Source organism: Balaenoptera borealis, assembly GCF_965194805.1.
Source record: "Balaenoptera borealis genome assembly, chromosome: 9".
In the NCBI taxonomy this organism is placed as follows: Eukaryota; Metazoa; Chordata; class Mammalia; order Artiodactyla; family Balaenopteridae; genus Balaenoptera; species Balaenoptera borealis.
The window spans coordinates 35,160,722-35,184,678 of NC_138873.1; the positions used below are offsets into that span (position 1 = coordinate 35,160,722).

Consider the following 23,957-nt stretch of genomic DNA (forward strand, 5'->3'; position numbering starts at 1 on the left):
TTAGAGGATAAAAAGAGGTTGAGGAGATTTGTATTTACAATGAAGAGCTATCCATCAGCACCTTTTATGCATAATTTATAAAAAGTTACAAGGTGACATATTGTTATAATTAGCCAATGCTTTGAAAATCCTGGTTTTACATAGTGCAATGTATATGCACCATTGTTTTAAACGAGGCAGGTTGCCTCCTTCTGGTGTAAGAAATTATTTTTATGAGGCTTTCAAGCCCTGCAAAAGTATCAGTTTACATGTAGTTTATCAGAAACTTTGCCTGTTTGCCCAAAGTACAAATAATTATCCTGCTTTTCTATTTTTGTTTTTTTTAGTTGAGCCCATAAATACCTGTAAGGTCCTGTGGCTTCAGATGGGAAATGAAAGCACATATACAATAATCAGCCAAAATTCTCATGAACAAATATTACTAAATATCTCCCATTTTTGTACTGATTGGAGGTTTGGGAAGGGTCCTCTGCTGTCGATCGTTAAGAGTAGTTCCCCATCCCTCCCCCGCCAGGAACAGGTTTAAAAAAATAAGACTCCAAGGAGAGAAAAAGCAAATGCAGGTTACTCTCATAGAAATAAAGGCTGCCCTTACTGCCTGTCTCAGGTGAAAGAGCACAGGCTTTGTTAAGAAGGTCAGTAAGAATCAAAGGTACAAAATGTGTCATGAAAGCTTTTTAACTGTTTCTTAATGGCAAGAGTCCTAGAATGCTTTTCTTCCATTAAAATAAAAAGAAAGAGAAGTAGGAAGAAATGAAAGAAAGCGAAGGGAAGAGAAGGGAAAGGTTTTCAGTCTTTGGAAGATACCCAAGATAGATCGCAACTCTTTCTTAGCAAATAGAATGAAGTTATATTTTAAAGTATTTTAATGACAATTTTGAAACTTTGTAGAGATAGTAACAGTGGTTCTTAGTGGAAAAGAAAAGATAGCATCAGACAAATCATTTGGTGGTTTGTGTGCCTTTTGCTTATGATCTCTAAAAGTGTCAATAACTTGACATAAAATAACTGGACATAAATTAATTCTTCTTTAAATTATTATCTTTAAAAAAAAAAAACACTAAAATATCCTAACACTCCACTAAGAAAAATCTTTAGTTCTATCATATCAATTTTATCTAACATGAACTTTTGAGTTCTAACATAACATTAACTCATATTTAGTTCTAAAAAGAAATCAGTTGTATTAAAACTTGTCAGTGTGGAGATCTACAAGATTATCAAATGCCATATTCATATTAAAATTGAATTGTTTTGATTAAAACATTCAAGACCAGGAATAGCTTCTTAAATTTTCAATGCTTTTTCTTGCTTAGAAACGTGGTAATACAATACATTAATCCTATAGTTGGGATCCATAATATATTAAGTTCATTGTTTGTGTCTGAATAGTGAGATGAATGTCTTCATTTGTGTCTTAAGGAATCCATGGCAGTGAAATCCTCACATGGAAAAGGATTTTCCCGACCTGCTAGACCAGCAAATCGCCGTCTCCCGTCCAGGTGGGCATCCAGATCTCCATCGGCACCCCCTGCCTTGCGGAGAACTGTCCACAACTTTCCCATTTCTCTGCGATCAGAAGCATCGATGGTCTGAGTCTCTGGCCTGGATTGCTAGATTACAAAAGTCCCAATTGCCAAACAGAGTATTCTGAGTGTTTACAACCAATTCTGTCTCTTCTGTGTCTTTCAAGATTACTGGGACAATTGAAATCTTAACTTCCCATCAGTCTTCAGTGTTTTTAATCTGTGGAACAATTATCTTCCTGTATTTTGATTTTTTAGATCAGAATTTTTTAATGCCATCCTCATTAATTTGCCAATATGATTTAAGTTGAAACAATGTACTATATTGTATATTCCAACTTTCTTGCAAGTGGCAGAAAGCAAGGTTATTTGCATGGCCGTGTGTTTTGTAGGTGCATGTGTTGATATAGGAAGTATCAGTATGTATTTAGATAAGAAAAACTTACGTGCTAGTGTTGACTTTGAAATTATAACATGTATACCTATATATTCTTTGTGTTTATTTAAAATTTTTAAAAATATACAGTATTATTTATATTTTTTATACCTTTTAATAGGTATCCACTTAAGGCTCTTGAGGTACCTATATTAACTAACCACTTCCTTGGTCCCAACTACATACAAAACTAATTATACATATATCTAACGTTAGTAGATTTCTACAGACAACTCATAGTTCCTTAACCCATATAAAGATAGACTAATACCATTGATCTCCTTGTTTACTCTTTTAAATAAATTAAAGTGTCACAGGTTTAAACAGATTAGCCTTCTAAAGCAAACGTAAAATGTTCACAAAAGCTTTGATATATCATTCAGCAGTCTATTGCAGCTTTCCCTGTATAGTTGATCCTCAGAGCCAGCATCCTAAGACTGCTTTATAAACGATGTGACTAAACCATGAATTCATTTTGGCAACTTCAGTAACAAAATACCTTAAATAGGATATAAAAAGAAATTCAGTTATGCTGAATTCTGCTCTTTGGTAAAATTATAGTAAATTTTTGTTCAGCTACTTTATTTGGAGTCATACATATTGAGAGGTAAGTTATTCACTTTTTCCTTTTTCTAACCTTTTCCCTAAAATTAGTAGATAAGAGACTAATTCAATTTTTTATTAACAAAGAAAATCAGGAATGATATTTCATTGAGAGCTGAATTATATTTCTTAGAGTGTACTACATTAAAAAAGCCTTAAACTAACCTTTGGCATCCATGGGCAGCATAAGGGGCAGAAACTTTTTTTGGGCCACAGTTCATGAACAATGAGCATATTATATCTATATTGAGAACTGACAGAAATATGAGTGTTGAGGTGCTTGGAATTCTACGTGAAAGATCTTAGAAGCAACTTTGCTCTCCATTGTCTCTATATAAAACCAGCTACGTTATTAGATAGTAATTCTATTTAAGCTTTTCTTTTACTAGCAAAAAGGTTAAGGAATTCTTATGACAAAAGTATTCAAAGAACCTTCTCCTTGTGATACATTCTAACAATTTAGAGAAATTCACTTCATTATACCATGATTTGAGGTAAAGTAATTAATTTTCAAATCCCAGACTGCCTTAAAGGCTCAAGACTGTTGCATGGTGATGGACAGATTCATACTTACCAATAGGAGAGCTTCCAGGAGTTGAGCAGAATTAAACTTCTAGAATGTGAGGTTGGAGCAGATGATAAGTAAAGGCTATAGATCCAGTCTTTTAATTCTTGTTTCTTTCAAGAATATCCTTTTCCATAGGAAGACTATCAGAGAAAAGTAACCTAGACATCAAATGATGTCACTCATATAATATGCTTTTCATCTAGAAGGGAGAAAACACTGGGGAGGTGGTAGCCTATGGCATAAAATGATGGACCTGGTAGGAAGATTCTGCTGTGTAACACTGGAGAGCCTGCCCAAGGGCTGTGTGACATAGCTGCTCCTCTCCTTCACTGCATTCCAGGTAGTCTGATGTGGATCTGTGGTTCCTAACTTGAATTACAAGTCAGAATATTGAAGATTGTTTTTTAAATTAGATTCCTGACCTCACCCCATAATTACTAAAGCAGAATTTCCAAGGGTGGGGAGGGAATCTTGAGTCTTTAATGAAACAAAGCAAAATATTTGATTAGGGAGATTTGGAAGCAGTGACATTGATTCATACCCCAGTGGATGGGCACCATTGGGTAGTCATGTTACTTCTCTGGAACTTGCCTTTGTTATCTGTAAATTAAAAGGGTAATATTGTCAGGCATCACAATTTTATGCCACTTGTTCTAACCGTTTGAATGAAACAGGGGGACACGTTTTAACATCTTATTTTGACAAAAATCATAGAATATTAGAGCTGAAAAAAAAAACTTAGCATCTAGTCCAACTCCTTGATTGTAAAGACAGAAAAACTAAAACAAAGATTATTTGAATGTTTTGTTTTCTCTTTTTAAATATTTTACAATTTTTATGGAAAAACCTACGAGTTAAATGGAAATTATCCTTGAAAATACATGTTTGATGTATCGTGATTTTTAACCAGTAGTTTTTCTACTTTGGATGGGCATTTTCTTCCCAACAACATACCCTTTATTATGCCATCATTGCTGGATTTAAGAGCTTTGTAAACATTTCAGAAGCACTTGATTAGAAGTTTTCCCTGTCAGACTTTGGAGGGGGAAATCTTATATTATTTCAATAGAGGGTTATTGATATTATAGGTTGATCTCAGAAAGGAATAAGAATGAGGCAGAGAAGAGTGCTTGAGTTTCTGTGGGTGTGCGTGTGTGCACACACGTGCACAACCCTTGCCCGAGTTCTCCATATTCCCTTATGCCCGAAGCCAAATATAAATGATGTTGCATAATTCATTTTATCAAAAATTATCCATAACTTTCATTTATTTTTACATAGACAGTGAAGATGACGAGATATTAACATGCACAAAACATGATTTACCTCTACATAGAGGATTTAGCCAGACTCCATGTCATCCTGAAAAAACATCTGGACCTAAAAAGGAGAATCTGCTTTCCTACAAAGATTTTTAAAATTATTTTTAGGCACACTTGCTGACAAACAACTACTTGATAATGAAATCTCTTCAGTCATTGGAAGCTATCAAGTAAAATAGGTGGGGAAACACTTGCTGTGGCATCAGTATACGTGAGGAACATTTTTATTTTCCTCCTTTTCTGGTGAAACTCCAGCTGAGAGTTTTTTTAAGTCTAAACTCAAATATGTACACAGTTCAACCTAGCTTCTCCTAAAACGTCTCTAGATAGTAGAGTCTAAAGACCAAGCCTGCCTGATTCCTACACCCGGCCGTATGTCAACACATCTAGTTTCTCATGTACTGACACCATTTTGTGCCCATTTTTCTGCTTATTGAGTCTGATTAAGTTTTGTTTGAAAAAGGAATACTCTGAAATTTGCTTTTACATGATTAAATTAGTTAAATTATTTTTAGGCATACTACAATTTCTAATATAGTACGATTTTACTTCAAATTCTGCACATTTCTTCTTAAATAACAGGTACCTTTATCAGAATCTAGAACCATAACTTACTCATTTTACTATAGCTCAGAAAATATGCTCCTTCAAAAAATGAGCTTCATAAAGCAAAAAAATCAAAGCAAAGAAAAAAAAGTTGGGGGAGGACTTTTAAGACAAGTGTCTACTCAACATTTTTAAATCTTTGTCTCAGTGGGAAAAAAATCATAAGACTTAAAATCTGACATATATTACAATGATCTCATGAATCCAACAGGTAAGACTGGCAAATTCTGAAAAAAAAATATTCTGCTTATATGAAGCTGTGATGGAGTCTAGAAATGAGAGAAGAATCTAGAGTAGGAAGGACCTTAGAAACCACCCAGAGCAATCTCATCTAGAGGAGAGAAACCCGAAACTTGGAGAGGTCTGCATGGCTGCCAAGGTTATAGGGCCAGGAACCCAGCCAGATTCAAACACCAGTGGTTTGCCTCCTTGTACACCCATGTGCATCTGGGACTTGATGGTTTGCAAAGCACATTCATATGCCTTGACTTGTTTCCTTGTTAACAAGCTTCAAGGCAACCATTGTGATTTCTCATTACAGAAGGAAAAATTAAATAGCCAAGATAATAGAATAAATATTTCCCAAGATAATGTTTAGAAATAAATAGGTGGCTCTTCGACTCTCAGTTCAGGTTCTTTTCCCAAAGAAGAGAAGAGGAAGGCAAAGAGTGAATAGTTCCTTTTCAATTATGTTTTATGCATGACAATGGAATTGTTTATTTTGCTTTCATTGAGAATTTCTCTTAATTTTTTTATTAACATCTTTATCGGAGTATAATTGCTTTACAAGGGTCTGTTAGTTTCGGCTTTATAACAAAGTGAATCAGCTATACATATACATACATACCCATATCTCCTCCTTCTTGCGTTTCCCTCCCACCCTCCCTATCCCACCCCTCTAGATGGTCACAAAGCACCGAGCTGACCTCCCTGTGCTATGCAGCTGCTTCCCACTAGCTATCTATTTTATATTTGGTAGTGTATATATTTCCATGCCCCTCTCTCACTTTGTCCCAGCTTACCCTTCCCCCTCCCCGTGTCCTCAAGTCCATTCTCTATGTTTGCGCCTTTATTCTGTGGCCCGTGGAGGCATTCTGTGTCACCAATCTGGAAGCTCTCCGAAATCCCTCCTTTTGGATTTTAATGGTGACCGAGAATTTCTCTTAATTTTGTCTTCCAGTGATCTTAACCAAAATTCATCATTCATGATATGTATGATTTCAGTTCTTCCAAGAGATATTATTCAAGAGGTCATGAAGTCTCACTTTATGAAAATAATTTAACTTTTGATGCTTATGCTCTGATATTGTATAACTTTTGTATGTAAGTCAAAATGTTAAAGGTAAAAACCATTAAGTATCCCAATAAGTATCCAAAGCAATTCTCATCTATAGCAGCAATTGAATCCTGACCTCTTCAATCTTCAAAAGAATCACAGAAAATGTTCACTCTATATGACTTATGTGTACTCCAGAATAAATGCACACATTTCCCTTGGAGCATGCAGTTATTTCCAATTTATAATTTCACTCTAAAATTAGTTGAGTCCCATCAATTTCTTTTTGAGGCTTTATTCTCCAGTTAAATTATTTACTCATGTAATTTTATAAAAATCACTGAACAAATTTAATCCAGCTATTTGGGATCTGCATATTTTTTTCCACATAATGCTATTCAGCCTCAAAGTAGCACCAAATTATACAACTTGAACTATAAAATTTTTTATTTCAGTCTTTGCAAGAAATTTTTGTGTTAAAATTAACCCAGTAAAGGATTCTCTGAGTTAATGATACCTAGAGTGAAATAGTTAATTTGCAATGAAAGCCAGAAAAACTTATTTTTAAAAGGAAGTTATATAAAGGAGTAAAAGGGGACAATATTCTATCTCTGTATGTTTAAATTCAGGAGGTAAATCATTGAGAATAAAGTTTCTTCCTGGGAAATCCCAGGCAAGGAGAGAGGAGCTGAAACCAGGCTTGTCACCATTTCATAATGACGGAAACTGGTGTTGGTGTAGCCCAGTGAGCCAAAGCTAAATGAACTCATGACATTTTCAACACAGCAAAAGCAACCACTAGGCTTTCCCAGGCAAACTGAGGGCCTGGGAAAAGTACAATATCAAGGACTCCAGGGTGGATGTGCTCAGGAGTCAGACAGGTGTTCATCTTCATGGAGATTCCTCATAAAGCATCAGAGACTTGACACTGAATCCAGGGCCAGGGTAGGAATGAAGTGTCCAGAGAAGGCAAATCGCAAGAGCAAGATACTAGATCAAGAAACCTAGTCCTGGGAACCAGCATGTAGGAAATTTAAGAGATAAAACTAGAGGTTGGGAGGGAAATTTCCATTGGAAATAGGAACGGAGAGGTTTTCACCAGCATACCAGATCTTTACCGAAGTTGGGAGCCAAGAAGACTTGCATAGCAAGTGAAGGACCCATTTGTAGGGAATTAAGAGTGTAACCACCAGAAACTAAAATAAATGGAGGATCAGTGCAACTTGAGCTCTGATTTTGAAAGACAAGTGAAGGCGATGAGGTATGGACTGATGTTCTCTTCTTTTCACCGTCCTTTTATTGTCATTTTCCTGTGACTCTGCTGCCAGAATCTAAAATTTTATCTAGATAATCTCATAAATAAGTCATCTGTATCTTCATAAGAGCAAAACTAGATACCCCAGAGATTGAAAGTGACATTTTTCTTCAATAAAAAATAAAAATAGGCACATCATCAAAGAGTAACACCATTTTTAGAAGAACTTAGAAAATTACTGTATATATGAAGTGGATCAGCATAGGTAACACCCAGATTACAGTGTTAGAGAAATTAATGTTAATTATAGTGTTAATATAATATAAATATTATATATATATTAATATATATATTAATATAATATAAATATAATATAATATAAATATAAATATAAATATAGTGTTAATACAGTCTTAGAGAAAAAGAAATGCAATGTTATTATAACTAAAGAAGGTGAAACTTAATCAACTTCTCTGAGCTCTGAATGGAAAGGAGGTAGATTTCATGGAGCAGAGGAAAAGGTATCTGAGACCAAGAGTATCAAGTGTTGATCCACTGTTGTCCAGTTAAAAAAAAAGGCCAGGGTCTGAGAACATGAAGTTTCTGACCACAGGATTATTCGGTTCTGTCTCGGGAGGAAGAGGTTCCCACACACTGATCTGTGCCACAAGGTCACCCAATGCCATCAGCTCACTTTTTCCCCACTAACTCAAGCACCCTTCTGATTCTCAAATTAACGACCTAGATATTGAGAGAAGTAAGACAGCATCTAGACTGGTGTTCTTTGGCTATTTCCAGGAAGTTTTTCTCTAAGAGCAGAGAAAAGAAATCGCTACCCAAAGGTCTCTGATGTTGTCTAAAATTCTTTAATTTGGGGGGGTTGTAACTTGAAAATTTTTACAGTCCTTAAACAAACAGGAATTTTGTTTGCTTTGTTCACTGCCTTTGCCAAGCACTTAGGAAGGTGCCAGCAGAGAGTAAGCTCAATAAAATGTTTGTTGAATAAATTAACAAAAAATTTTTGTTAGGTGTTTAACAATAACAGAATGAAATGTTTTAATCACCTCCTATCAGGAACTTCAAAATAGGTTTTCCTGTCTGCTTCCTTATTTAATTACCACTGGACTGAATTTATTTATTTCCTAAAATTGAGCCACCTGAATTTACATTGTATAGTCATTTCTCTTCTTGTCATAGTGTCACCATATTTTTAGCACTTAAAATGTGCATACAAATTGAGATCATTTTTTTCACTCTTTTGTAAACTTTATAAGCATAATCACTGAGGCAAGACACAAGATCACTACCAAAGAGATAGTATTCCTCTGTGTTTGAACTGACTGCTGGTAGAAATTTTGTTAAGTATCTTTTAGCTGAAAAGTTGACATGTTATATGAAATATTGTAAGGCTGTCTCTTTTATTGTCTTAGGAGAAAAACAGTTGAAGGGCCTTTGTGAAGGAAAAAAAATAACAGTATATGGACTAACTTTTATCACAGGTCACTGAATTAAAATTTCCAACATTTCATTGTCGATAAGGTCAACTCTTTACAACTCTCACACTTTAATTCTGCTGCCGTCTTATCACGCCCAGTGAAAGCTTTCACAATTTCACTTTCACAAAGAATCAATCTTAACAAGTTTTTGCTAAATAAGCCAACTCTGAGGACTGCTGTTTATCATTAGCCAAAGCAGTGATTCATCATTTTAACCCATATTTTAGCCATTTTTACAAGTTTTTAATTCTCCATTTAAAAAAGAGTAATTCTACTAAATTGAAAATCTGATCAGCATTTTTCTCTGTCTAAACCAGCACATATACATGTAAAAGAGCAAGTTTTCAGACTCATTTCCCATTTCCTTATAAATGTATCTAAAAGATAAGCATCTAAATTATTATTTTTGCTAATTTTCAACAAAATTCAGCATTTATTTCCAACCCACTAATACACAAAGAAAAGCAAAAAACAAACTCTTTGAAAGGAGGTATTTTTGATGCACTGCTTCAGGGCTGCTGATTCATGCAGGATATAAAAAGTGACCTTCCCCATCAATGTCAACATCATAGATTCGTTTCTCTGCATACACTCACCAATGTGTATTTTCATTCATTAAAAATAAATCTCATATATAGTTGAAAATTTATTTTTACTGTTATTTTACTCTAAATCATCCATACAAAATTAATGGGCAAGGATTAATTAAATTGCCAAATTATCAGTGTCCATGCTTTTCAGTTAAAATAACGAGCAAAGTTAACGTTCATGTCTCAATCAGTCATTCCAGGATATACTTCTGGTGTGTTAGAACTATTGAACATCATTTAATAATTGTATCTTTTTCACCTTGTCAGTTTCTTTTTAAGCCCCAAACAGGGCATTCCTACCTAATATTTTTTTTCTCTGTTGGTGCGACATTTCCTGGTTGTTTGAACAGTTCATTTTAATATTAACCACAAGAACAGTGATGGTTTATGCATTTATTCTCAGGGTTTTATCCACTGAAAGATATAAAGGACTAGACCTTTGGCAGGTCCACGATATTATAGCTCATATTTCAAATATGCCTCTAAGTACATCCTACTATTTTTAGATGGCAGCTACCTAGTACTAGTTCAGCAGTAAAGAGAATGGTCTATGACCTTTTCACCATCATTTTCACTGGAAAAACTCATCTCTCTGACCTTTGGTGATTTCTGGATGTACTAAAAATTTTAAATCATCTGTTTTATTTTACTCAATATTCAGCTTGTGATCCAGACTTCCTGTATTAAATCACAAAGTGTATTTCCTGTAGGGAATACAATTTTTAAATTACTACACTTTAAATGTATAAGTGAAAAAATGATAACACACACAGTACAGATTTTTTTAGTATATATATTTGCTATTGGCAGGAAGTAGAACTTAGAAGGAATCAAGCACTTGTAAACAAAATACACAATGACAGTAATTGTTAGAAATTCTTAAACTCCATTTTGGAATCAATGACTTTACATGGCATGTAATCTAAAGTTTGAAAACACTGACTCTCGCAGTAACTAATTAATTTCTCTAAAGACTGGCTGTGCAAGTCTCTGAAGACATGTGACGAAATCTCGCTTTTCAGCTTTTCCGCTCTAGCAGCCAGTGCCGTGAGCAGCCTTAGCACACTCTGTTCTTCCCCTAGTAGCATGTTCAGATTAATTTCTTGGGATGGTAATGTTGTCAGCCCTTTATTCCCTCAGCAAGGGAGTACCAAATTTTCCAATCAACAATCGTGCCTAAGCAGGCTATGCTTTCTAGGCTTACATAAAAGCAGCAAATATTCACCAACAAAGAAAATCAGATTATCTACTTTTCATTGAGTTGGCATGTACTAAACACAGTTTTTTACACTTTTTATTTTGAAGTAATAATAGACTCATAGGAAGTTGAGAAAATAGAACAAAGAATACCCCATGCATCCTTTTATACCCAGCCTCCCCTGATGATGACATCTTATAAAGCTCTAGTATAAAATCAAAACCAGGAAATTGACATTAGGATATTACCGTTTTAAAACCTGCATTCATTTGTGTGTGTGTGTGTAAGTGTGTAAGTGTGTAGTTTTATGCACTTTTTTTCATGTACAAATTTGTATAATTACCACCACAATCAAAATAATTGCTTGTTCTATCATCACAAAAGAACATCCTTTGCTGCCTCTGCGTGTTTGTGTCTCTCTCCTTCCTGCACTACACCCATCCTTGTGCCCTGGCAACCACTAACCTGTTCTCCATCTCTCTAGTTTTATCAATTCAAAGATGCTATATGAATGGAATCATATACAATGAAATGTTGTGAAATTAACTTCTTTCACTAAACGTAATGTCCTTGGGGGTCCATTTGGTTTGTTGCGTATATCATTAGTTCACTACTTTTTATTGCTGAGTAGTATTCCATTGCATGGATGTAACAGAGTTCGTTCAACCATACATCCACTTAAAGACATTGAGTAGTTTTCAGTATTTTACTATATAAACTGCTCTAAACATTTAAAGGTTTTTGTGTGAAATAAGTTTTCATTTCACTGGGGTAAATGCCCAAAAAGAGTACAATTGCTGGGTAGTATGTTAAGTGTATTTTTAGTTTTGTAAAATCCGGAAAACCATTTTCCAGAGTGGATGTACCATTTTACATTCCCAAAAACAGTGTATTCGAAATCCAGTTTCTCTTCACCCTCCCCAATATTTGTTATTATTATAATTTTTTATTTTAAATGTTCTAATAGGCAGTAATATCTCATTGTGGTTTTTGTTTGCATGTCCCTGTGGTTTTTGTTTGCATTTTCCTCCACCAGAGTGGAGGAAACCAGAGTGCCATCCAGCCCACTGCATACCACCTGTCCACCTTGATGCCAGACAAGGATGGAGACTTGGCTCTCCACTTGGCCCTGGAGACAACAGGTATGCAGACTAAAGACTAGCGCAGCTTGCGCCTCCTCATTCTACTTCATTGATGCCGTGGTGGGGTGGAGGCTCAGCTTCCAGCTGGACTCCACTACCACTACTACCCAGGAAGAAATACCAGAGCATCGCCACCTTCCTCGACTGAGTAAGAGGTAGATTTGGCTCCCCACTTATCTTTGCCAAAACCACGGAGGGTGTGCGGTCCGTGAGGTGGACAGCGTATTGTATTGTAGTGGTATTTTGCTGGAGTACAGTGGGTATTGTCAAGAAGCTTTTATGTTCTGTTAGGCTGCCTTTTTCTGGTCCTTTGACCAGAACAAATAGGCTTTGCTTGGAGTTCGTTTTGCCTGTGCCTGTTGGTCCGGGTTGCAGGCTTCCCCGGTGCCCTGTCTGAGTTACATGAAAGGCCAAAAGAAAAACCAAGGAACTGAATCCCATGCCGTGCCTCACATCCTGGGGTAACTGGTCCCTCTTCCATCTTTATCCCAGCTTTCAGAGACTTCTGATGTTTGTTTATTGTGTTATGTCCAGTGTGTTTAAAGAAAAACAACCTGGGAAAAATTGGGCTACTTCACATTGGCTAGAACAAGAAGTCTTCCCCAAGCAATTTCTTTTTGTAAAAGCTTTAATGAGATGTAATTCATAAACCATAAAGTTCATGATTTTAATGTGCATAATACAGTGGGTTTTAGTTTGTTATCAGAATTATACAACCATCACCACCATCTGATTGTAGGACATTTTCATCACCCCAAAAAGAAATCCTGCACTAATAATAGTTACTCTCCATTTCACCCCTTACACTCTCCTTTCCCCTCCCCCGCCCCACACAAGCCCATGGCAACTACTAATCTACTTTCTTCATGGATTTGGCTTTCTGGAAATTTCATATAAATGGAATCATATGATATATGGCTTTTTATAACTGGTTTCTTTTACCTAGCATAATTTGCTCAAGGTTCCTTCACATTGTAGCATGTGTAAGTACTTCACTTCTTTTGTTTCCCAGTAATATTCCACTGTATGGTTAGAACACATTTTTTCCCATTCATTAGTTGATAGACTTTTTGGGTTGTTTCAGTTTGTGGGCTATTATAAATAATGCTGCTCAGAACATTCAGGTACAGGTTTTTGAGAGAATATATGCTTCATTTCTCTTGACCAGATAGCTACGTATGGAATTTCTGACTCACATGGTAAGTCTACGTTTAACATTTTGAGGAGCTACCAAATATTTTTCCAAAGTGGCTTCTCCATTTTACAACCTCACTAGCAATGTACGAGGGTTCCAGTATCTTCACACCCTTGGTAACACTTTATATTGTCAGGATTTTTTATTTTAGCTGTCCTGCTGAATGTGAAGTGGTATCTCTGTGTGTTTGATTTGCATCTCCCTAATGATGAATGATGTTAAGCATCTTTATGTGTGCTTATTGGCTATGTGTTTGTCTTCATTGGAGAACTATCTATTCAAATTATTTCCCAATGTTTAACTTTGTTGTCTTGTTGACTTTTAGGAATTTTTTACATATTCTGGACACAAGTTCCTTATCAGATACATGATTTGCAAATATTTTCTAGTATTCTGTTTTTTTTTTAAATTTTCTTAATGGTATCCTTTGAAGCACAAAATTCTTAATTTTGATGAAGTCCAATTTATCTGTTTTTTCTTTTGTCACTTGCATGTTCCATGTAATATCTAAAAAACCATTGCCTAATGCAAGGTTATAAAGATTCATTCCCATATTTCTATAAGTATGTTGCTTTTTAGCTTACTTTTAGTTTTATGATCCATTTTTAGTCAATTTTTGTATATGATATGAAGCAAGGCTCTAACTATATTATTATGGATGTGGATACCCAATTTCCCCAGCATAACTGATAAAAATAAATGATTTATTTCTGGACTCTCAGTTCTATTCCACTAATCTGTGTGTCTATCTTGATGCAAATACAACATTGATTACTGTAGCTTTAGAGTAAGTTTCTGGGCTCCTTACATTCCCATATAAATTTTAGGATCAGCTTATCACTTTCTGCAAAAGAAGAATGCAGCCGGGTTTTGGGTAGGGATTATATTCAATCTGTAGATCAATATGGAGACTACTGCCATCTTTATAAGTCTTCTGATCCACAAACATGTGATATCTTTTCATTTATTTCTATCTTCTTTAATTTCTTTCCATAATGTTTTGTAGTTTCCAGTGTATGAGTTTTGCACTTTTTTTGTTACAGTTTTAATCATTTTATTCTTTCTGATGCTATTGTACATGGAATTGTTTCTTTTTATTTTCAGATTGCTCATTAAGAGTGTATAGAAATACAATTTATTTTTATATATTGATCCCGTGTCTGGCAATCTTGCTGAATTCATTTGTTAGTGCTAATATTTGTGTGTATATGGTGGGGTGTTTCCTTAGGATTTTCTACATACAAGATCATAGCATCTGCAAATAGACATAGTTCTACTTCCTTCATTCTAATCAGGAAGTCTTTCATTTCTTTTTCTTCACCAATTGACCGGAATAGAATATCCAGAACAATGTTAAATAGAAGCAGCAAGAGTGGACAGCCTTGTCTTATTCTAATCTTAGGGGGAAAGCATCAGTCTTTCATTATTAAGTATGATGTTAGCTATAGGCTTTTCACAGTTCTTCATTATCAGTTTGAAAAATTTTCCTTTTATTTCTTAGTTGAGTGGGGTTTTTTGTTGTTGTTAGGTGAGTGTTTTTTTTTTTTTTTTATCATGAAATGGGGTTGGCTTTTGCTGAATATTTTTTCTGCATCTGTTGAAATAATCATGTGATTTTTGTCTTTTATTCATTTGATATGGTGGACTACATTGATTGAGTTGATATGCTAAACCAAACTTGAAGTCCTGTAATAAGTCCTAGTTGGTCATGGTGTATAATCCCTTTTATATGTTACTGGCTTCAGTTTGCTAGTATTTTGTCATTGAGGGTTTTTGTATCTATATTCATAGTGGATATCGGTCTGTAGAATTTTTGTGATATCTTTATACATTGTTTTGGTATGAGGGTAATATTGGTAATACTGGCCTCATAGAATGTGATGTGAAGTGTTCCTCCTCCTTTTATTTTTTGGAGAGTTTGTGAAGGATTGGTATTAATTTTTCTTCAAGTGTTTGGTAGAATTCAGTAATAAAATTTTCTGCCCAAAACTTTTAAGCGTGAAGAAAATATTGTCTTTTTAAACACAAATCTCAAAGTAAATATACATTCCAGTAAGCTGCGTTGAGTTTATAATATTAAAACCACTTCTATTTACATTTCCAAAGCATGAAGGTACTTTATCATTCTTTTGTAAAACCATATACCTTGCTATAAAAAGAGCCTAATTCTTAAGGTGCCTCTTCATTCTGGTGTCAAAGACAGATGTCCTGTTTGTAGTGTAGGATTTCTAGTGGCTTCGTATCAGTACTTTATCAGTCAGGGGCCAGTCAGGAAAACAGAAACAATGGTAGGAATCTAAACACAAAAGAACAGGAAATTGATAACAAAGGTACTGGCATTTCTGGAAGAACAAACTGATGTTGGGGACTAGAGAAGCAAGAAAGAAGAAGATGTAATACCTAGAGATTAGGAGCAGCTAATGTTCCTGGCCTGGAGCCCACACTTTATGCTGCGCTGTTGGAAGCTCTGTCAGGGCTGATTCTAGGATGTGAAATAAGGACCATTTCATATAGAAAAGTGCAGCTTCCATTTGGACTGTCGAGTCTGAAATCACCTCACCTCCACTACCATTACGACGACACCAGCAGTTACCACTGGGTGGGAGCTAGAAGCCAGAAGCTTCTCTTTTCTTTTATCATCCTGATCTCCTGCCAGTATCAAAGGAGCTTAAGATGTGTAGTCTCCCAGCCCTGACCATACACAGCAGAGTCTACAACGGCAAGTGAGAGAATCCAAAATGCTTCTGCAGAACTTTTTATAAAATTAAACATTTGATTTAAAATGCCTTAACAGGAAAAATGATAGTACATGGCACCTGTTGGGAAACTTTATTTTTTACCCCAATATTTTACAGCAAAATGAAATTAGCACCAATATGTAGCAGGATCATTTACTTATAGATCTCAGTAAAAGTGACAAAGAGGGTTTATAGGCTTAAATTGGCACAGAGTACTACATAGAAATTTCAAACTGCTAGTAAGAGGACAAAGAAGTTTGTGGGGTTTTTTTTCCCAAATTGTACTCAGGATATTAACTTGTTTGTGTGAAGGAGAAGAGCAAGGAATAAGTCTGCTCTTCTTTTATGGTATTGAATACCATAAAAGTATTTAATCCATTCAAAAAAAGAGAAGATTAATAAATCAGTGAGGATCATCCTTTAAACTGCATTTCACCTGTGTGCCCTAAGCAAGCACCTCTTACCCAGGTCATCCTAATTTAATTTACAAAACCTGAAAATATATTCATTCACCTGGTATCTCTTCTCCAACTCTGTAATTTACACTTTAAAATGTTCATGGCTTATTCAACAAAACTTCCATAATTATTTAAATGAAAAGACAGATCTGGTTCTAAATCACATGACTGTTACTGCCCCCAAATTCAGGCAGTGCATGTCATGCAATGGGGGCACAGACACACACAACATTAGCAGCCAGAGGTATAAAAGTGAAGTGGCTGTCCTGGGGAAACATACAGTCAGGCACACTCAACGACAGCAAGGCACACCCCATCCCACTGACCAGCATGCCCTGCAAAGCTCACAGAGGCAAGCTGAGGAGGGGAGAGCAGGACTCCCTCATCATAGAAAGGGCTCTAGGAGAAAGACCTCACCAGATACTACTATTCTACATACTAATAGAGAAAGAGGGGTAGGAAATGGCCACTTGATGTTGACAGTGTAACAAGGGGAGCTTCTTTTAATAATGTCATGGGACATTAAAAACAGCCTTGTTGGAAAGGGGGAGCCCCAGAGCTCAGGCACTGCTGTCAGCTTGTTCTTTCATCAGGCTGACTCAGACCAGAGTCTAGCTAGCTACCAAAAGGGGGAGGAAATGAGCTACTGACACCAGCCATCTCAAGGTGTCTCTCCTTATATTTGTGAACGGTAGCAGCCAGGGAAAGAGAAAGAAGAATTTAGAGAAGTTTAGAGGACTTAGTAGCAAATAGGCACTTAATCTTTTGACTGTAGGAAACAATGTTGTTATACTGTAGAATGGAAAAATGTAATGGGATTTCACTTATATATAGCAAATACCTCTGTATTTTCTACTCAAAATTTTATAGAAACAGATATTTGTAAAGAGAAAACAAATTTTAAAAGATATAAACAAAATATGATTTATTTTATTTAGTCTTTCAAATGATTTTGATCTTCTAGTGTCCTAATTAGAAAGTTAACTTAATTTTCCTCTAAAGAATAAGAAAAAATATTTTTATCTTATAAATAAATCACTTTCTATTCATTTAAATTATATAAGCATTATCTGTTAGCTTAATTGTGTTTAATCTATTAACTTATTTTAAATAATAGACTATAAAATACTGAGTTAATGACCCTGACCCGGGTTAAGAAATTACCATCCTGAGGAAAACTGTTCCAATAAGCATATTTATGATGACCATACATGTGGGGTTGCTATACTTGACAATTATAAATACAGAATGCCCAATTAAATTTGAACTTCAGGTAAACAACAGTCAGTTCATAATCACCGTATTGGTTTATTCTACTCTGAACCAATTGTTAACACAAAGATAGATAAATAGATGATGGATGATGATGGTAGGTAGATAGATAGATAGGTAGACAGATAGATAGATAGATAGATAGATAGATAGGTAGATAGAACACAATATTTGGGACACACATGCTAAAACATTTCTTGTTGTTTTCTGATTCTCAATAGAGGAAAGAAAGAAAAAAGAAATATTTTTAAACCAGAAAGCAGAGACCAAGGGAAGGGCTAACCAGACTAACAATAAACTGGTTGCTTTGAAAAGCAGAGGAGGTTTTAAGTTGATCTCCATGGGAGACCAGTGGAGCTCCTAGTTGCTGCAAGATATGTATTTTTCAAGCTTAAAACCCTACAACATGCAGCTCAGAAGAACATGGAACAATCAAAAGAATTCTTTTGACTTGGAAAAGTCAGTCTGGAGCTAAAAGGAGTTTATAGCTTAGAGTAGGAGAAACTAATAAAGTAGTTATAAACTGTTAACAAAAAGATTAAGAAATCAATTACAAAATAGAAGCTAATTACAACATAAACTATTTTTTCCATTGTATTCATAATAATGCTTATTATATAAAATTTGAAATTTTTAGAGAAATATAATTAAAAACACTATGTTTTCCCAACCCAAAAAAAGTAATAGAGAAAGACAGCACTTTTATTTTTGAGGTGTTAAACCAGACTATAATGCACATCACAGGTAACCGGCTAAGAGATTGCGAAGACAGAAAGGAGTCTTACCCTCTTATATAGCCAAGCTGATACAGTCCATTGCACACCTATTTTCTTTTTTTTTTTTTAACATCTTTATTGGAGTATAATTGCTTTACAATGGTGTGTTAGTTTCTGCTTTATAACAAAGTGAATCAGCCATACATATACATATATCCCCATATATCCTCCCTCTTGAGTCTGCCTCCCACCCTCCGTATCCCACCTCTCTAGGTCGTCACAAAGCACCAAGCTGATCTCCCTGTGCTATGCGGCTGCTTTCCACTAGCTATCTATTTTACATTTGGTAGTGTATACATGTCCATGCCACTCTCTTACTTCGTCCCAGCTTCCCCTTCCCCCTCCCCGTATCCTCAAGTCCATTCTCTACGTCTGCGTCTTTATTCCTGTCCTGCCCCTAGGTTCTTCAGAACCAATTTTTTTTTTAGATTCCATATGTATGTGTTAGCATACGGTATTTGTTTTTCTCTTTCTGACTTACTTCACTCTGTATGACAGACTCTAGAACATCTATTTTCAAGGTAATAATAACTAATCCTCAAAGGGAGGACCGGGCAGCACCGTCTGGCATGTAGAGTTCATCCTAAATTCACCTGGTAATTGGGGTGGCCATCTGTGTTAGCTAATTGACCTATCCAGAGGGAAAGCAAACTTCTCACGTTCTTATGACAGAAGGTAGTTTTGCAACTTGGAGCCAGGTGCCCACTGAAGTTAGGCTCCTGCCCATCCACAGAGACTGGGAGATAGGGATGCCGTCTTCCTCAGTGTTTACATTTCCTGTTGTGTGTGATGGGGGCGGTGGAGGGGGCAGGAAGACTTAAACATTTACTTCTCATAGCTCTGGAGGCTAGGAAGTCCAAAATCAAGGCGGCCGACAGATTGGACAGGTTTGGTGTCTCGTGAGGACCCTTCCTGGTTCATAGACTTCCAGGTTCATTGTGCTCACTGTGTCCTCACAGGGCAGAAAGTTTGATGTTTACATTTCAAAGAGACGGTCCCCAGATCTTTGAGAGAAAATGTTCCTGGTTCATAAAGCTGACAAAGGACTATCTAGTCTCCAAAAGGATTTACATATATTTCAAAAAGAGGAGAAATTACAGTTACAAGTTTTCTGAAGTAAATGCTCTGAGAATAAAGGAAGAGAGGAAGATTTCTTCCCTTATTTTCAACAAAAAGAAATAAGCCTCTTATTTTTAAATTGTATTTTCCCTTAAATATTATAAGAAAAGTTAAGGAGGTATCTTGATACTATCTATACGTAGATATAATCCCTTTAGCGTTCTGGTATATTTTCTTTTATAATATTTTATATGTCACTTTGTTTCTATAGCTTTAATTGTACAATATAGACATAATTTTGTGTCTGACTTTTTTCTCTTAACGTTACCCTATGTTATTACAAATATCGCTTTTAATGGTAATATTTTAATTGTTGCATTATGGTTCATTTTATACAACAGTTAATATTTTGGTGGATAAAGCTTTTATTCCTGCATATTTAACATTATTTTCTTTTGAAAGATTATCAGAGGAACTTCCCTGGTGGTCCAGTGGGTAAGACTCTGCACTCCCAATGCAGGGGGCCCGGGTTCGATCCCTGGTCAGGGAACTAGATCCAGCATGCATGCCTCAACTAAGAGTCTGCATGCCCCAACTAAGTCTTCATGCTGCAACTAAAAGATCCCACATGCTGCAACGAAGATCCTGCGTGCCACAACTAACACCCAGCACAGCCTAAATAAATAAAGAAGTAAATAAATATTTTTTAAAAAGAAAGATTATCAGGAATAAGATTTCTAAGTAAATAAGAATGAACCTTTTAAAGCTTTTGATAGATGTTGCTGAGTTGCTAAAAGTTACTTTTCTAAATAACACAGTATGTTTTATCCAGTAGTTTTTCTCTCCCTCATTCTTCAAGCAACTGCACAGTTCCTTTGATTTTTAAAGTGACTTGAACAATTCCTTCTCCTTAATCCAATTAAATCCTCTAAAGCATTTAGAACTATTGGGAATCATGAAAAAAATAGTTCTGTTATTTTTTTCCCTCTTTTTAGGGAGAGCCCACACGTTTTGCCCTCATTGGAAGCCATCACTTGACAGTGAGCCATCACTGACAAGTTAATAGCAGCTACCAAAGATAAGAGGAGAAGGAATACTGGATGAATCTCACGTTGCCTTTGACCATGCTTTGAAGCCTTAATGAACACTTGTGATAATTGTATCCTCATATAGAAAAAACAGATTGCTCAACTTCAAATTAATAACTGAAAGGTGATTTTGAAATAATCTATTTGGCTGCAGTACATATTTTTCTTGCTCTGCTGCAGGCTGTCCTGTTTACCCTAGAGACCGACTAAAGTAAACCCTGGAGACTCCACTGACTTGAGTCTCTGAAGTAGCCACTGAGGTCCTTTGATCAATGGATTAAAAAAAAATAGGTCCCTAAAACAAAGCATCTTTTCTCTCTCCCTACCCCATCCACTTTTGTCAGCTGTTTGAAAGATCTAATTAAAGCCACTGTGTTTTGATACACAGGCAGCGCCCAATAGGTTGAATTACAAGTCATTCTGTAGTCAGAGATTCAAGTCAGTGTTCTAGCTTTTAAAGCTAAAACAGTGAGTAATAGGTTACATTTGATCAAGTTCAGCATCGGTTTTCAGGCAGAGAGATAAAATGGAGGGGTATATAATTTTTTTATTAATATACAGAACTTAGCTCCTCTTTGTCACAATTCTGTTTTAAATTACCCCACGTCCCCTGTAATTAACAACAACAAAGAATTAAGCGCTATCTTCACATATTGCTAACCAACTAATAAGATATTTAACGTGAGATACTCTGGAAGCATTTTATCACTGTATCAAATCCACCCCATTAGTTGACAAATATCTTTGTTTGTATAGAATAGAAAAGTACTTGGCCAGGTGTACTGAGGAGACAAAGTATAAGAACTATACAGCATTCTCAAGAATTCGGGATGTAGATGGAGAAAAAATACAATAAAATACAATACATAAAATTGTAACTAAAACAATACATGGTATTAAACAATAATTATGATATACTCAATATTTCTATAATTTATTAAAGTGTACAAAGTTTGGCCTTCACTAAAACTCTGAATTTGGTATTATTACCACCATATAATGGATGAAGAAATTAGGATTTAGGGAGACAGGAACTTGCCCAAGATTTCACTGCTAGTAAGAGATAAAGTCTGACATCAAATTCATGATTCTGAGTATTGTAGGCAATTAAATGTCTAGAAAATCAAAATTGGAGGGGAGCGTTTATGACAGATGCTGGATTTGACTGGACCTAGGCACATAGGTCATGTTAAGTGAAAGACAACTTTGTTGGCAAAGGCATGACAAATAGGAATTCCTGAGGCCTCCATTGGAATTTGGAGAACAGTGAGTGGACTAGGTTGCCTGGAGGGGAGGCTTCAGGAGAGACTGGAATGATAAGGCTAAAATGTTTATACTTTATTACGTAAACCAATGGGTACTAATGAAAATTTTGAAACAAGCGAGTGACATTTTATCTTTGAAGAAAATGACAGTAGGCTTCAATAAAGTATATGAGTCAAAAACGTTCATTATATTTTTAAGAAATTACTTCTAGGAACTCAGGACTGCCATACTATGCCAGAATATATTTTCAGACCACTAAACTTGGCAAAAATGTTATAGGTATCAACTGTCAAAATCCCTTCCCAGATGCTCCTATTGTATTTGATAGTAGCTAAAGGATATCCATTCATGTCAACTGTTTCTTTGTAGAAATGCCCCAAAATTCTGAGGACCATTTTTCTGGTTAAGAAACTTAGGTCATTGTTATCTTAATAAATAGACTTTGTTTTCAGGGACTTTGAACATATTCTGAGGCAGTGTTTTTTCTCAATCCTTGAGATTCCAGGAAACTGGGAAGAGGCAAGGCAGAGAGGAAGTGAATGGCACAACAGTGACATGGGTTTGGAGTCTACTGGGTGAGGCTTTAAGACAGCTAATAGATTCCAGTCTGGGGTTAGGGGACATTGCTTCTTTGTCTTTCTTTTCCAGGTCAGAGCTGACTAGCTTCCATCTTGCAATAGAATAAAGGTGTATAGCACTGGTTCTTTCTCAAACACAACTTTGTCCCTCTTCTAAAACTCTTTGTCAGTGAAGCATAGGGAGAATCTATGAGTCTGAAGGATTCACTAAAATTGTTCTTATGAATACTATGCCAGTTAATTTTATAACACTATATGGAAACAAGACATACCAGGATGGATAAGATTAATTAGCATTCTGAAAATGTTCTCAACGTTTAAATAACTGGAGATAAACGTAGAAGCAACATAATGGAAAGTTATTCTTTCACTTATTCCTTTTCTTCTATTCTCTGATTCCACATATCTTGATATTTTAAAAACATGCAAGATTTATTTGTTCTTATGTATATCTTGAAGAGCTTGGTATAATTGATACCCGTGGAATATGATTATAATTTTTATGGCATTATTTGACTCTCAGAATTAAAAGACAGTCATCACCGAACCACAAATATGAGTTAACCTATATTTTATTGAGCCTCTGCACACACCACCGTTTTAGACATCATAGTAACCTGGGCCTTTGCCCTCAAGTATTAAAACATGGTTATAGAGAAAAACATACATGCTTTGAAGCATTTCCAAAGTTAGCAGTCAGTAAGCATAAAACAATACTGTAATAGCACAAATTAAATGCATACATGTGGAAATGACAGACTAGACAGATTGAGTAATAATATTTCTGACAGACTAGACAGATTGAGTAATAATATTTCTGACCACATATGGTGCCTCTGTCCCACTCAGCAGATGGAGATTTTTTTTCAAGTTCCCAGGATTTGCCAAGCCCCATTCTATGACCTACACAAAATAGGTCATCTTTGTTCCATCTGATTAAAAACCTGACGACATTGCCAGTCCTGAATATAAAACAAAAATGAAGCTTCTAACACTGTAACCCAAAATACGCAGGGGGATGAAGAAATTCCTCTAGATTCATAGAAATCCATAAGAGGATTAGCGGTCATTTTAATAAGCCAAAAGACCCAAAGAAATGCTATGCACGATATTCAGAGAATAAAAGATCTCATTTATTTCGTTCAACAAATATTTATCAAGCACCTTTACGTATTAGGCATTGTTGTGGGTCTGGGTGAATACAAGCTGATAAAATCCCTTCCCTTGGCGCTTACAGTTTAGTGAAGGAAGAAAAACCAAGAAAAAACATACAGAGAAAAGATTTTGGACGCCAGGTGGGAAGTAGGATGTTGGAAAATGAACTAGAAAGAAGACAGAATGTGCTGGAATGGGGATTCAATTTAAACAGAGTGATTAATGAGGGCTCATTGGGAAGAGGATATTTGAGCCAGGCTCATAAGAACGTGAGGGAGTGAACTCTGTAGGTATCTGGGGGAAATGTGTTCTAGGTAGAAGGAATAACAAGACCAAATGTCCTGAGGCAGTGGA

At 35.7% G+C, this 23,957-nt stretch overlaps 1 protein-coding gene across 5 annotated transcripts in view; it reads left to right on the forward strand.

Moving 5' to 3' along the window:
• Positions 1 to 2,047, forward strand: part of KIAA0408 — a 35,398-nt gene extending 33,351 nt beyond the window's left edge. For all 5 annotated transcript variants that reach the window (XM_082406174.1, XM_082406173.1, XM_082406170.1 and 2 more), the window contains one exon: positions 1,423 to 2,047. In XM_082406174.1, coding sequence (XP_082262300.1) covers positions 1,423 to 1,596 — 174 coding nt within the window. In that variant the 3' untranslated portion in view covers positions 1,597 to 2,047. The remainder of the gene's footprint in view (positions 1 to 1,422) is intronic.
• The last annotated feature ends 21,910 nt before the right edge of the window (positions 2,048 to 23,957 follow it).